A 16,205-nucleotide genomic window follows, 5' to 3' on the forward strand; every position below is an offset into this window, starting at 1 on the left:
GGATAAACAAAGAAGGTTCAGAGAGCTATTGATTCGAAACAGATTCTTTTTCCAGCTTAGCATGTATTCCTTTTTCATTTGCAAAACAAGGTCAAGGAAGTTAATCCCTCCATAGAAATGTTATTGTGAATACAAAGTGGATTTTAAGCACCAGGAAAATATCTGAAATAATAGTAAAGGCGGTTAATGGAAGTGAGAATAGAGATATCTGGATTGCATTACGTCCTTATTGAGGGTATCTGTACAATAATATTACATATATGTATTTTTTTTTTCAAATTACAACTCTCAAGTGACAATAATAGAAATGGTTCATGAACATTTCACTCCTCTAATACAGATATACAATAACAGTGTAAATATTTAGAACTGACAACACCAAGAAAAGAAGGCATAGTAATAAATACATCCTGCATATTCACTTCTGGAAAAAATATATTGAAATTAATGTTATTGTTAGAAATGCAATTATCAGCAGCCTACGGCACGTTTATATTTCCTCCTTCTCTCTTTGTCTATCTATGTATACATGAGAAAGAGAGACGGTAACTGTCTTAGGCTAGAGATTCCCTCTTAGAACAAAGTTCATTTTTTGTGATTAGCTGCTCAAATCCCAACTACTGACTTAATATATACATTGCATTGCAAAATTGAGTGGTGAGAAACAATGGTTTGTATCTTTCCAGCTTCCCAGGAGAATGGAGAAAGGTTTCAACTTTCTATAAAATGCTACACTCACTGACACAGGACTATGGAGGTTTAATCTAGTGGCATATCCTGATTTCCCAGGCGGTTGTGCCATGTAAATCACCTTAAACAGACTTAAGAATGACCTCCTTTCAAAATACATAAAACTAACCAGTGTATTTGTCTTGCTTTTCCTATTGTAGTCTTGCATCTGAATCTAATACCAAGAAGACAGCATTTCCTCCAGGATGGTTTGTTTAAAGAAGCTTTATTTCCAGAGGACTTAGAGAAAATACTAAAACCAGTGGGAAAAGGGTAAACTAAGGTTCTAGAAACCATGGAGAACACTCAAGAAGGTGATTACTTTATCTTCCTATAAATGTTCAGGTCAATTCCTATTTTGGTTACAATTGTAATTTGGAATCCTAATGGCTGCAAAAATCCCTCAAGCCTCCTTCATGTGGTTTTCAGAATTACAAGAGGTCTTTAAAAGGAATTATTGTCCATCAGTCACAGCTGACTATTATTTACTCAAGATAGAGCCTAGAATTTCCTTCAAACTGTCTGTGTATCACTGCACAGGTATGGCGGTGAATGAAAATTTAAAAAATATGTATATAAATGGCTAAGAAAATTTTGGTAAAGATACCGACGCTATTTTTTATGCTTATCAAGGAAGAAATGCTACAATCCCAATAAGTGAACTTTTGCTATTTTCTAAAACAATATTTAAGACAGAAATGAAAAAAATGCATATTAAAATCTCAAAATAATAAATGCCATGTATCCTATTTAAATATTTATGTATCTGAGGTACATAAATGAGGTCACCTGCAAAGTAAAATTAATTTTAATAAAATTTATTCCAAATGTCCAAAATGTATTTTTAATAATAGGTCAATTAAAAACAATACTAAAGGATGAGATGGGTTACAAGAAAAATAGTAAATAAATATATTTCATTATTTAAATATACTGTAGTGTTTGGTTAAGAGCAAAAAGAAAAAATACATTTTTCCTTGAACTAAAATACATGAAAATTGCTTTGTTCTCCTTTAATTAAGTGTTAAAGAAGAAAAACAAAAATCTACAATGCCTGAACTGATTTGATGCAGAATGTAGAGGAAAAAGAAAAGCATGTGCATTTTATCAGGTTATATCAATTATCTGATTTAAGATTTGTATGACTAATACTGCCATACCAATAAACTTTAAAAAGTTTATATCTCTCAATGAATACATAATTACCTATCTCTACCATAATGTATGAGACATAATTTATAAGTTTTCGGAATCCTTATTACAAAGTGTTATGAAATAATCAGGCACCATTAATATCCTGTATCAGACTTCACAGACACCATATGTTTTAGCTCCTTTTAATTTACTTCTATCAAGACCATAAGCATATTCAGCAAGCCTGGAAAATACAATAAAGTTGCTTGTCTTGGGGAGGAAACCACTGAGGTCATGATTAAGGTTATTCCTTGGAATTGTGGGGATCCTGACTTTACTGCAACTGCTGATCTAACTGTGCTAACACCAGAATCCCTCAGTGTTTGGCACTGACTGAGGAGTAGGAGTGGGAGAGGAGGGAAGGAGATGAGAGGTTAGGGCAGGGGCGATGAGGCAAGGCCAGAGGCATGGAAGATAAGGGAAATGGACTGAGATGAATGTTGGAAACCACAAAAAAGAATATCTGCTATCTTAGCAACTGAAGGAGCTAATTTAATCATTGGATCAGAAACGGTCAGTACTTGGCTCAGTGCTTTTTATAAAATCCAGATAATCTGTCAGTTAAGTATGGTTATTATCTTCAATTTTCAAATGTTACTGAATTCAGAACAGTGCCACATTACAGTGATTGTGATTATTAGCGAGGACCAAAACATATTTCATTAACAATGTTTTCACTTAGAAATTGTCCAAGCAAATCTATTACATACACTAATAACAGTTAATATTTGTATCATGCATGACAGTCTAGGTAATAATTTCATTTGTGATTGAGTCTTACAAAAATGTTATGAGCAGGTTATTATTATGTCCACACCAAGATCCCCTAGAGGAGAAAAAGCAACCCACTTCAGTATTCTTTGCCGGAAAAATCCCACGGACAGAGTAGCTGGGCAGGCTGCAGTCCATGGGGTCAGAAAACTGGCCATGACTGAGTGCCTGAGCACACACACAAAGACACTCTTAAAAAGACTGGAACATCTAAGACATTTTCAGTCTCTATTGTTCATCATCTGTGTGTTAATGCACAAATTCAAATCCATACATGCCACACAATACCAAAAACATAAGCAGAGACACAAAATTTTTTACCTCAGCTTAGAGTATTGTACTCAAAATGTTTCAAAATTTTTGAATGAGAACATTTTGAATGAATATTCTGAATCATTATATTTCCTGATTAAGAAAATGGTGGTAATGATACCCATTTGGTAAATTTTTATTAAAAAACTACACATAAAATACTATTTAAATTATCATAGCACTTGGCATAGGAGGTATTCTCAATAATTTTAAGTGCCTATGTCTTTGCCTGTTATATTTTAATAGAAAGAGAAAAAATGTGTTTTTAAAAGTGACAACTGTATACAGGTAAAACATCCATTTCTCTCCATTCTTAGTTATTTTCACATGCAATCCTTCAAGTTTGTTAGTGATAAATATAGCATTTCAATATTAATAAATATTTACTTATTCAGCCGTATATTTTGTCCACACTTATGCAGTATTATCTTATAAATAATTTTCACAAAAACCATTTAACTCATAATTGCAAAACAGGTACTGTCCCATTTAACGGATAAGACACTATAAAGCCACTCCACCAGTTAAGGTACTTGCTCAAGTAAAATTAATGAGTCAGTGGGAATCAACATAAAATTCTTGGCTTTTTTGAAGTCTTATTTAATTTTTCAATTTACTCCTTTTCAATCACCCTAACCTATGTATTAATTTAGGATAGTATAAAGTTTGACAGAACAGAATTTTTTGTCTACTTTCACATAATCTGAAAAATGGTTATGTTTATGAAGGTGTAATGTGAGTTACAATCTCTATATTTAAAATGGAAATTTTTTTTGGAGGGGGTAAAGTAGAAAAGGATAGCTTTATTGCTTTGCCAGGCAAAGAAGGACATAGTGAGCTCCTGTCTCAAAAACTACGTGTCCCTAAACTTAAATTTTTAAGGATAAATTTCCCACGTTTGCTCATATGTCTTCATCATGGGTGGAAGATAGCTGTGCTCTGTGCACCTTCATCTGCTTTCACTGGGAGCCAACACTGCTGCCATCCCTTCCCATGAAGTCAGGTTTCACTTCAAATCATTCTAAATACATACATCTTAGGCAGCTGCTACCAATCCATCAGATTGTCCCTTGGAAATATCTATCTACCTATCTATTTATCTCTCTCTCTATATATATATATATACACATACATATACATACAAGTTGATTTATGACTTAATGCACTTAGGATAAATTTCTTCTAAATGCTAATCCAGAGACAAAACATTTGTTTTGGATCCAAAAATATCTGATAAAACATTAAAATATCATATTTAAAATTCTGAATTCATTTTAATGCATTGATTTAAATGATTATAACTGCCTTTCATGATCTGTGCAGATACATGGCTATGCTTCAAACCTGTGGTTCACTGACAAAGTTCACCTCAAGAAAAATGGCCTCTACCTATTAAGAGTGGTAAAATCATTGTAGGGATTGCTTACCATTCACTCATCTTTTGTCCGGAGTACCAAAGACCATGTATATTACATAGTCATTTCTCAATTCATATTTACTTAAGGAATGAGTACATGAAATGTAGGAAGTAAGAAGGAAAGGAAAGATGAAAGTTCTAAGGGAAAAAGAAGAGAAACATAAGGAAGAAAAGAAAGCAGGGGAGAGGAAAAGAAAGACAAGAAATAGAAGGAAATGGAAAGAAGGTGCAATTTAATCACGGTGACTCAGAAGGAGAAAAATTTCAATTCATTCAAAAGGAATTAAGAAGCATTAACATATGAAAACCAATCTGTACAAATAAGTTGATTCATTGGGTATAAGTATCTATGCTAAAAAATGCATTTTTGTTAATTACCTTTTGCATATATAAATCATCAAAAGGAACAGATTTTTGCTTTATTTAGATATATGGTCAATTTTACCCACTTGCTTTGCATTAAACTTTCAATGTTTTACATAAAAATGTCAAAATATTCAAACATTATGTATCATTAATTTGTTTTGAAAGAGTGATTAGGTCCACAAAGCATGATGTTTCATATAACAATGAGCAAAAATGACACTAGAATAATAAATTCCTAAAATAACTTACTAGATTGATACTTACCAGAATATCTTTTCCAGCCCACTTGCATTCATCTCTTCTGGTGTAAGATACTGGCCACACAATCTAAGGGCAGAGAAGAAACATTATTTTCTGCCAATTAAGTTTTCTAAGAGATCCAACATTACAGTCTGTTAGATCAAGTAGGGCAACTGAGACAAAGAAAGTTTCAGAAAGCATTATGTGGCGAGAAACTTTGAGTGTAGACTTTAAAGTGGCATCAGATAATTAGCATGAACTTAAATCATATACTCTCTGTCTACCTGCTAGGTTTTGCTGTATAAATGAAATTTGAGGTACACAGAAATTTAAGTGGTCAACAGATCTAAACACTGTGTGATGGAAAGAACTGTAAGGCAGTTTAGGAGTAGAAGATCTTGAGACCACATGAGAATCTAGTGGAGAGAGACAGAAATAGGCATAGAATGTAGCTTGCATTCTTTTCAGTGAATCAGTTTTTGTCATAAAATAGTGATTCTGATTTTGAAATTTAAACATCAGGTGCTCTGGATCCATTTCCATAAGTCAGATCTCAGCATGACATTCATGAATGAGCAACTGATAGGGTTACAGAAATCCACTTTATTTATTTTTTCACTTATTTTTATTAGTTGGAGGCTAATTACTTTACAGTATTGTAGTGGGTACATTGACATGAATCAGCCACGGATTTACATGTATTCCCCATCCCAGAAATCCACTTTAGAAAGGAATCTTTCTTTTTTGAAAGGAAAATAGGTGAAGAGTAGCAATGCATACGTTCAGGAGATAGAGGAGGAAATGAGGAAACAGATACCCTAAAAAAAAAAAAAAACAAAACACCCTCCTCACTGTGGGTAAAACTCAGACTAACTGGGTAATAACTTTGCATTTTCATCCCTAATATTTGTTCATCTTCTTTCCAAAGTTTCCTGTATGATTTGAATTCAGGGACACTGGTAGGTAAATCAATTCATGACTCTTGGCTTAAAGGATTATAGATGCATTTCCCTCAATAACATTAATTAATTAAAATATCCTCATCTAAAGTTTAACATAAAATTTTCAGTTCCCCTGAGCAATTTCAATGACTCCTATCTTTTTGGGCACAGCAATTTTAATTTTTTTTAACTCCTCTTTCTTGTCTGGTAACAACAGTTAATTTCAGGGGGAAAACAGTCATATATAAAAGAAAAATTCAGAGATGATGGCAGTTAGTCATTCATGTCTGCTAGAAAGCTTTTAGTCTCAAAATGAATGATTATCATTCATTTGGGAACTTCTAGATAATTCAATATAAATGGTCATAAATTTGAGCAAAGGCTGTGATAATCTAGGGAATAAAGGCAAAATGCAATGCATTTATAAATAAGAATTTAGGACTTATTGAAATAAATTATGATGACATGGCAAGTGGATTTCAGGTCCATGTCACAATGAAAAACTCTAAAGATTTTTTTATATGCATTTAATTTTTTTTACAATTTTAAGCACTTAATTTATGTAATCCTTTTGTTTTCATATACTTTTCATGTATGTCTGTATTTGTAAAGTACTATAACTTGCGCCATAAGTTTTATTTTTCACAAAGGAGTTTCATAATTTTTTTACAAAGGAAGAATATAGTTACCATGATTTTAATTAACAAGCCTTACATTCTTACAATTAACATTACCCTGATTCCTGAATAAGGGCTGGCACCTCCAATCCACAGGCTCCATAGCCCTGTCTTCTCACTGAATAGGGAAAAGCCAAGTGAGCTATTCTTCCTTAAAAGTTAACAATGGAGGAAGATCAAATATAAATTTTCTCTGGAACACAGAGATAATAAATAGCAGAGCTAAGATTTGACTTTCATATTCCACTTTTCAGACAGACTGTGCAAAAATTATGTATTATTAAAATAGATACCTTTTTTAGTTCAAAAAGGCGAGTTGTTTTCTTGCAGTTTCCTAGTTTTTCATAGATGGCATTGACACAACATAGGACTCATTTTCAGATTTCTCTCTTATGTCATTATTAACAAAAAAGTAATCTTGGTAACATTCATGCTATATTTTCTTATAATTTAGAGGGGTGTATTTAGTTCAGTTCAGTTCAGTCACTAAGTTGTGTCCGACTCTTTGAGACCCCATGGACTGCAGCATGCCAGGTTTCTCTGTACATCACCAACTCCTGCAGCTTGCTCAAACTCATGTCCATCGACGCGGGCATGCCATCCAACCATCTCATCCTCTGTCATCCCCTTCTCCTCCTGCCTTCAATTCCTCCCAGCATCAGGGTCTTTTTCAATGAGTCAGTGCTTCACATCAGGTGGCCAAAGGATTGGAGCTTCAGCTTCACCATCAGTCCTTCCAATGAATAGTCAGGATTGATTTCCTTTAGGACTGACTGGTTGAATCTCCTTACAGTCCAAGGGACTCTCAAGAGTCTTTTCCAACACGACATTTCAAAAGCATCAATTCTTCCACACTCAGATTTCTTTATGGCTCAATTCTCACATCCATACATGACTACTGGAAAATCCATAGCTTTGACTAGACATACATTTGTTGGCAAAGTAAGGTCTCTGCTTTTTAATATGCTGTCTAGCTTGGTCATAGCTTTTCTTCCAAGGAGCAAGTGTCTTTTAATGTCATGGCTCCAGTCATCATCTGGATGATTTTGGAACCCAAGAAAATAAAGTCTCTCACTTTTTCCACTGTTTTCCCATCTATTTGCCATAAAGTGATGGTACCGGTTGCCATGATCTTAGTTTTTTGAATGTTGAGTTTTAAGCCAGCTTTTTCACTCTCCTCTTTCACATTCATCAAGAGGCTCTTTAGTTCTTCATCCCTTTCTGCATAAGGGCGGTATCATCATCATTTCAGAGGTTATTGATATTTCTCCCAGCAATCTTGATTCCAGCTTGTGCTGCATGCAGCCTGGCATTTCACATGATATACTCTGCATATAGGTTAAACAAGCAGGGTGACAATATGATGCAGCCTTGACATACTCCTCTCCCAATATGGAACCAGTTTGTTGTGCCATGTCTGGTTCTAACTGTTGCTTCTTGACCTGAATACAGATTTCTCAGGAGGCAGGTCAGGTGGTCTGGTATTCCCATCTCTTGAAGAATTTTTTGACAGTTTTTATGATCCACACAGTCAAAGGCGTCAGGATAGTCAGTAAACTAGTAGATGTTTTTCTGGAACTCTTGTGCTTTTTCTATGATAAAACAGATGTTGGCAATTTGATCTCTGGTTCCTCTGCCTTTTCTAAATCCAGCTTCAACATCTAGAATTTCACAGTTCACATAACTGTTCAAGCCTGGTTTGGAGAATCTTGAGCAGTACTTTGCTAGCCTGTGAGATGAGTGCAAATGTGCAGTAGTTTGAGCATTCTTTGCCATTGCCTTTCTTTGGGATTGGAATGAAAACTGATCTTTCCAGTTCTGTGGCCACTGCTGAGGTTTCCAAATTTGCTGGCAGATTGAGTGCAGCACTTTCGCCGCAGTATCTTTTAGGATTTGAAATAGCTCAACTGGAATTCCATCACCTCCACTAGCTTTGTTCATAGTGATGCTTCCTAAGGTCCACTTGACTTTGCATTCCAGGATGTCTGGCTCTAGGTGAGTGCTCACACCATCATGGTTATCTGGGCCATTAAGATCTTTTTTGCCTACTTCTTCTGGGTATTCTTGCCTCGTCTTCTTAATCTCTTCTGTTTCTGTTAGGTGCATACTGTTTCTGTACTTTATTGTGCCCATCTTTGCATAAAATGTTCCCTTGGTATCTCTAATGTTTCTGAAGGGATCTCTAGTCTTTCCCATTCTATTGCTTTCCTATATTTCTTTCCTTTGATCACTGAGGAAGGCTCTCTCATCTTTCCTTGCTATTCTTTGGAACTCTGCATTCAGATGGGTATCTTTCCTTTTCTCCTTTGCCTTTAGCTTCTCTTCTTTTCTTAGTTATTTGAAGGCCTCCTCAGACAGCCATTTTGCCTTTTTGCATTTCTTTTTCTAGGGGATGGTCTTGGTCACTTCTTCCTGTACAATGTCATGAACCTCTGTTCATTGTTCTTCAGGCACTCTGTCTATCAGACCTAATCCCTTGAATCTATGTGTTACTTCCACTGTATAATCACAAGAGATTTGATTTAGGTCAAATGAAACATTTGCTTTTCCTGTGGTTCTCCCTATTACTTCAATATAAGCTTGAATTTTGCAATAAGGAGTTCATGGTCTGAGCCACAGTCAGCTCCCGGTCTCGTTTTTGCTGATTGTATTGAGCTTCTCCATATTTGGCTGCAAAAAATATAATCTGATTTTGGTATTGACCATCTGGTGATGTTCATGTGTAGAGACGTCCCTTGTGTTGTTGGAAGAGGGTGTTTGCTATGACCAGTTCGTTCTCTTCGCAAAACTGTTAGCCTTTTCCCTGCCTCATTTTGTACTCCAATACCAATTTGCCTGTTACTCCAGGTATCTCTTGACTATCTACTTTTGCATTCCAGAGGGGTGTGTAGTCTCAACTTATTACAGACCAGGCTGAACAAAAATGGCTTAAATATCTAACATGAAAAATAAATAAATTCTGGTGTAGAAAGTGCTCTTTTGGAAAGCAATTTAATGAGAATAACTATAAGTCAATAGAGCAAATATATAAATTGTCTTTCTAATAGCATTTATTTCCATGAAGGATAGTTCCTAAGTTTTGGTTAGATTTATTAACCTGTTGCTATTTTCTTTTCCTTGCTCTAAAATTTCTCATTATTTTAATTGTTGTTGTTTAGTCTCTCATGTCCAGGTCTTTTTGTGACCTCATGGATAGTATCCCACAAGGCTCCTCTGTCCTTGGGATACCCCAGGCAAGAATTATAGAGTTGACATCTCCTTCTCCAGGGGGTGTTCCCAACTCAGGGATCGAGCCTGTGTCTCCTGTGTTGGCAGGTGGTCTCTTTCCCACTGAGCCACGAGGGAAGCCCGGTAATTAATCTCATTAACACTCATTAGCACTTACATTTCTTACCCTCATATTGAAAGTGCTTCACGATCATATTAGACTCTCCCTTCTTTATGCTCTATACATTTAATCTTGGTAGCTCCTCTTACTCATCATTGAATAAGCATTTTCACCTTAAAGAAATGTAGCCCTTTATCAAAGCCAAATATGTTTTCTAAGGTCCACTTAAACCAGAGACTGTTTTTCTAACAAGGGTTGGCCTAATATTTACCTTTAAATTCATAAATCTCAACTTTAATATTATCTTGTAAGTGCCTCAAGAATTATTTGTACCTCCTACAGATTTTATACTGAGTTTATTTTATACAGATTTTATGCCTAAGTAGAGGTTTAGGAAAAAGTTATTGAATAACATTATACATAGGCTAAAAGAACATTAATAGACAAATATAAGCAAGCAGAAGAAAATCCTTAAGAAAACTGCATTTACCTTATAAACAGTGTGACAATTAAAATTAAATATTTTCAAAACTGATGTTTAAAATTAGAAATATGTTACATATTACTAGAATAATGATTTGAATCAAGAGTAGGAGCTATAGTAAGAACACTGATATTGGGCAAGTCACCGAACTTTTACTGAATCTATTTTCTAAGTATTTGCTGTAAATGATATATCCCAGGCATAAAAATGTCTCCAGGATTTTTCTCAGGTGTAGCATAGTAAATTGTTTTACATGACAATTTAGTTCTTTTCAATTTTAGAACTGAATGTATATATATATATATATATATATGTGTGTGTGTGTGTGTATATATATATATATATATAAAATTAAGAATATTGATTTAGAAGAAACACAATCAATACATTAAACATATTTTGAAGTAACATCTGCTCACATATTGTCTATGTAGATATATATATACCACATATATTTATATTCATATATGGATTTTATAGAATGATGAAAATTCTATAAACATTTAAATTGTGAACTGATGTAGTCTCTTATTACTAAAATATGTAGTCTTCCTAATCATCTTAGATTTTCCTTCATTTTATAAAGGGTGGTTTTCTTTCACTAAAGCAACAAAAACCTCCTTATTTTGTGACCTTTACAAAAGATGTAAGGTATTTTTATCATTTCAGAAAAACAAATGGATAACCCATTTCCTTAGATAATAGGTAACTTTAGAGATATTGCTATCATCTGAGGAGGCTTCAAAATCAAATAGACTGAAATATCAAAAAAAAAAAAAAAAAGAAACAGCCTGAAGAAATCAAGGCGATTATTAAATGCCATATTTTAATTTCAAAATATATCAGTAAGGGCACTGCCATTTTATGACTATATGTCAAAAATCAAATTTCATAATTCACAGTCAGAATTTTAGGGTTTGGGGAACAGAATAAAAGTGTTAGTTTTAGTGGCATACTCTATTAGAAATAAATCAGCCCTGAAATGAAATCTTTATTGTATCCTAGGCAACATTCTTCAACCACTACAAAAGCTTTTTACATTGTTATTTTTAAAAAATTATTGTCCAGTTCACTACAGTTTATAAGAAGTTGAGACACACCACTTTAAAACCCTCAGTGTTAAGAAGTAAAACTATATATGATACTGAATTGTATAAATACTGAAGTGTATGTACCCTAAAGGGGCTTCGCTAGTGGCTCACCAGTGAAGAATCCACCTGACAATGCAGGAGATGTGGGTTGGATCCCTGGGTCAGGAACATATCCTGACCCGGAAGGAAATGACAACCCACTCTAATATTCTTGTCTGGAAAAATCCCATGAACAGAGCAACCTGGTGGGCTATAGTTCATGGGGTCACAAAACAGTGTGATAGGACTTAGCCACTAAACAGCAATGCACCCTAAAAGGGCTTTCTAGGTGGGTTAGTGGCAGACTCCACCTGCCAATGCAGGAGACTCAGGAGATAAGAGGTTGATTGCTGGGTCAGGTCAGGAAGATGCCCTGGAGTAGAAAATGACAACTCACTCCAGTATTCTTGCCTGGAAAATTCCATGAACAGAGGAGCCTAGGGGGCTGCAGTCCATGGGGTCACAAAGAGTCGGACATGATTGAGGGACTGAGCATACATGTACGCATGCATCCTAAAAACCATGTTACATTCACACTCTTGGGAAAGCTTGCATAAAGATCTTTGTTTCTCAGAAAATTGAGACTGGAAATACTGAGAAAATAAATATTTGACTTAGAATACAGCATATAGACTCAGTAGCACAATTTCCACTAATTTGTCATCCCATGTTTATTTTCCAAACTATACAGTGTATTAATTAAATAAGTAATAAATACTATAAGTATTACTAATACTTTTTATAAAGTATATTAAAAACTGATAAAAGACTAGTGTCTAAATGACCACATTTGAAAAAACTGAACACTGAAAACGAATCTTCCAGATCAGGGTTTGGCAAACTTTTCGTTTAAAGGGCCAGATAGTAAATATTCCAGGCTTTCTGATCCAGATGATTTATTTCACAGCTACTCAGCTCTGACATTGTAGAATAAAAGCAGACACAGACAATATGTAAATGGATTGAGAGTAACTGTGTCCCATTAATAATAAACTTTACAAACATGAGTGACACATCAGATGAGGTGTGTATATAATGACTGATGAACTCTGCATTTTTAGGCAATATAGATAGATGCATAAATTATATATAAATATATGTACACATATACCTAGTATATGAAATCAATTATTATACATTTCTATAATGGTTTAGGTATTTAATTGTATTCAGGAAAAAGGATGCAACTATAGAAAAATAAGCTAAAGTTAGCATTTCTTATAATGATCACCAAAAATACTACAGTTTCCTTCTTGATGATTTTTATGGTTTACTATATACATTGATTTGTGAAAGTCAAATCAGTGCTTTAATTTTATGTGTCTGAAAGATAAAATATTAATTTGAACAAGTTTTTCAGTTGTCACATAATTAAATAGCTATAAAATTCTATATAACTTAAATTGTTTCAAAAAAATTATAGTCCGTGTATCAGAATAAAGGTACCTTTTGAAAATCCTTGATGTTAACCAGGTTGAATGAAAATATATGATCCTTTGCTCCAACATACAGTCTACTCCGTTCCTCATCCAAAAGGAAGGTATGATAACTGGAGCTGTTGGCCAAGCCATTGAAAGTGATCACATTGTTGGATTCCAACATTTCTGCAAGGTAACAAAGCAAGACATTGAGTGTTAATGTGAGGTTCGGTATGAGTAGAGACGATTGGCACATGGTAATGTGGCTACTTCCTGGTGTGTTACCAATCAGTGGTTATTCTTTGTGATATTAAAACTTCACAGGACTCTTTACATTTCAATGAAATGGAAGTTATGGTCCCATTAATGTGCCGATTTCATGTTCAAGATGACATACTTCTACAGAACAAAGGAGAGAAATACTTTGTCCAAATGACTGGTCTGATGGAAACTCTTTGCATGTGGCAATGAATTAGAATGGTCAGTTTGTATATAAAACATCTTTAACTCTTATTAAAACTTGTTTAAGTGGTTTTCACCTGCTCCAAGTCATTGCTAGAAGGATAAGCTCAAGGGACAACAGAGCAGAGGTGTGGGGAAAACAAACTCCTAGGTTGTTTAAGGTCTCTCTTTAATAAAGAATTTTAGTATGCCTTTTTGATAATTAAATCACTAACTTTGTAATATTTTGTAACTGGCATGTGGATGAGTTAGTTTTTTATGAAAACACTGAAATTAATTTGCTATGTGATCTCAGTTTTTTAGTTTATCAATTTCCAATTTACTTTTGCTGTGAACAGGCAAATAATGAACCTTCAGATACCTTAAGTAAGAAAAATATTTTCAAATAGAAAGAACAGTAAATTGTCTTTGCACTAGAAAGGTAATTGCTGATCATTACCGAAGAGGTTTCTTTTATCTGCTTCAACTGAAATTACATACGCAGTCTTTACATAAACACACCCACCACCACCACTGCTGCCACCGCCGTTGCCGCCACCACCACCGCAATTCCAAAATACAAATGTTGGGAACTCTTCAGAAATGTGTTCTGAATCAGTGATTCAGATTTTTACCATGCATGCATAGTAGAAATTTTCATCAGCAGCCATAAAATGTAGAACGTGCCTTCCAAAAATGAAAGCAGAAATGAAGACCCTTCCTCTGTCCCAGACCTATCCCAGGACATTAGTCATTCGATAAGTTGCCTTATTTTATTTTTTTACTTCCTTTTCCATCTCATCAAAATAATATTTTAATAGAGAACAAAGTTCAAACTTCTTAACTTAGCATTAAAGTTCAGATAAACATCATTTGAGTTTAAACCCCACCTCAGTACTCCTTCTCATGTCCACTACAGGGCAGGAAAACACACTCCATAGTCATCCACTTATTAGCCTTTCCTGACACCTACAGCTATATGCTACCTAGGGAAAACAGCATCACTCTTCCAAGCTAGTTCAAATGAAACCCCTAACAGACTCACACAGAATTAATTTATTTGTAATATTTTCCTTTAATTACTTATAGCCTGCATCACACTGTCAATTATTACCATCATTCATATAAATGAATTACATACCAGAATTAATAAGAAAACATATAGTTAATAGCGTATCATCTACAAATCACATTTTTTTTAATATATTACTGGGTTAATACATATTAAATGGAATATCTGTCTGTCTATCTATATCTACCTATCTAACTACCCATCTTACACGCAAAACTGTAATAATTGTTAATAAATTGCTAAAAGATGCTTTTCAAAGTTATTCATAAGAAACAGTACACTACTGGATTTATCTTATTTCACCCTCAACTTATGACCAAAAAAAAAAAGGAAGGAAAGAAGAATAGAAGGCAGGAGGAAAAAAAGACACAGATCAAGGGAAACAGTTTCATTCATGTGAAGCATACCTGAAACAATGAGTGCTATTAGTCTCCAAAGAGAAAGAACAGAGAATCCACCACACAGTATACGGATGTAAATGCCATTCCTCTCACCAATGATTGTAAAGGATCAATGCTACAGAGCCAATGTAAGACTGAAATTTCAGGCACTCGGAGCTGCGTGAGGATGGAAAGGCCTACACCAGAGACTGGGCCGTATCACTGGACGCGCTCGGGCACTGCCCGACTACACACAGAGCTCTGGTTATCAGACAGAGTAGATGACCTTTACCCTTCTTTCCAATCCTAAACTCTAATTCCACCCAAACACCAGAGAGACCAAACTGTAGGTAGCTAGGCAAACTAAAAACAACGGTAAAAGCCCGCTGAGTCTAAATCAAGACAATTACGTAGATATTAGTCATCAAGAGGGTCATTTAAGAGACTGATTTTAACTGGACACGCATAGAAACCAGGTGAGAGGCCTCTGAACATGAAGCGGACGAGTAGCAGGAAGACAACTGCTGTAGCTCAGAGTACAGAGTCGTAGCTACAGGTGAGAACACAGGCACCACCACAATACTTACTGGTGCACAGACTCAGGGGAGGTCCTCACATCACTCAGGCCTCAGGTTGTAGAGAAAGGGGTTAATAACGACTCTCCCAAGAGTTATTACGAAAGTGAAATTAAGTAATTCATAAAAATTACTAGTTTGCATGAAAAATACTCAGTTAAAGAACACCTGTTTGTAGAAGGAGAGGTGAAATATTAATATGTTTGGTCTTCTCGACTACAGGTAGGAAATCAGGGAAGATGGAGCTGACTGAAAGAAGTACTTTTCCACTGTCTTATCAAGTGTACCAGCTTGTTAGCGTAACTGTGTACGGCTAAGGGATAAATAAGAACAGCGATAACTCCTTGGTTTTCATTGGTTTTCATTTGCCAATTTCTGTATGTTGGCTGCACTTTAAATAATAAAAATAATGACTTTCTTTATCATTTATTGTTGTTGTTCAGCTGCTCTGTCATGTCCGACACTTTGTGACCCCATGGGCTCCCACACGGCAGGCTTCCCTGTCCTTCACAAGCTCCCAGAGCTTGCTCAAACCCAAGTCTATTGAGGTGGTGATGCCATCCAATCATCTCATCCTCTGTCATCCCCTTCTCCTCCCGCCTTCAATAGTGCCCAGCATCAGGGTCTTTTCTAATGAGTCGGCTCTTCATACCAGCTGACTAGAAAGTACTGGAGTACTAGATCTTCAACTTCAGCATCAGTCCTTCCAATAAATATTCAGGACTTATCT

The 16,205-nt window shown here is 35.0% G+C and overlaps 1 protein-coding gene across 2 annotated transcripts in view; it reads right to left on the bottom strand.

Moving 5' to 3' along the window:
* Nucleotides 1-16,205, bottom strand: part of SEMA3A (semaphorin 3A) — a 349,768-nt gene that overhangs the window by 143,601 nt on the left and 189,962 nt on the right. For both annotated transcript variants that reach the window (XM_020884043.2, XM_020884044.2), the window contains 2 exons: nucleotides 13,036-13,193; nucleotides 5,054-5,116 (listed from right to left, as the gene is read on the bottom strand). In XM_020884043.2, the coding sequence (XP_020739702.1) occupies nucleotides 5,054-5,116; nucleotides 13,036-13,193 (221 nt within the window). The remainder of the gene's footprint in view (nucleotides 1-5,053; nucleotides 5,117-13,035; nucleotides 13,194-16,205) is intronic.

The sequence above is a fragment of the Odocoileus virginianus genome, chromosome 1 (genome assembly GCF_023699985.2).
Source record: "Odocoileus virginianus isolate 20LAN1187 ecotype Illinois chromosome 1, Ovbor_1.2, whole genome shotgun sequence".
Taxonomy (NCBI): domain Eukaryota; kingdom Metazoa; phylum Chordata; class Mammalia; order Artiodactyla; family Cervidae; genus Odocoileus; species Odocoileus virginianus.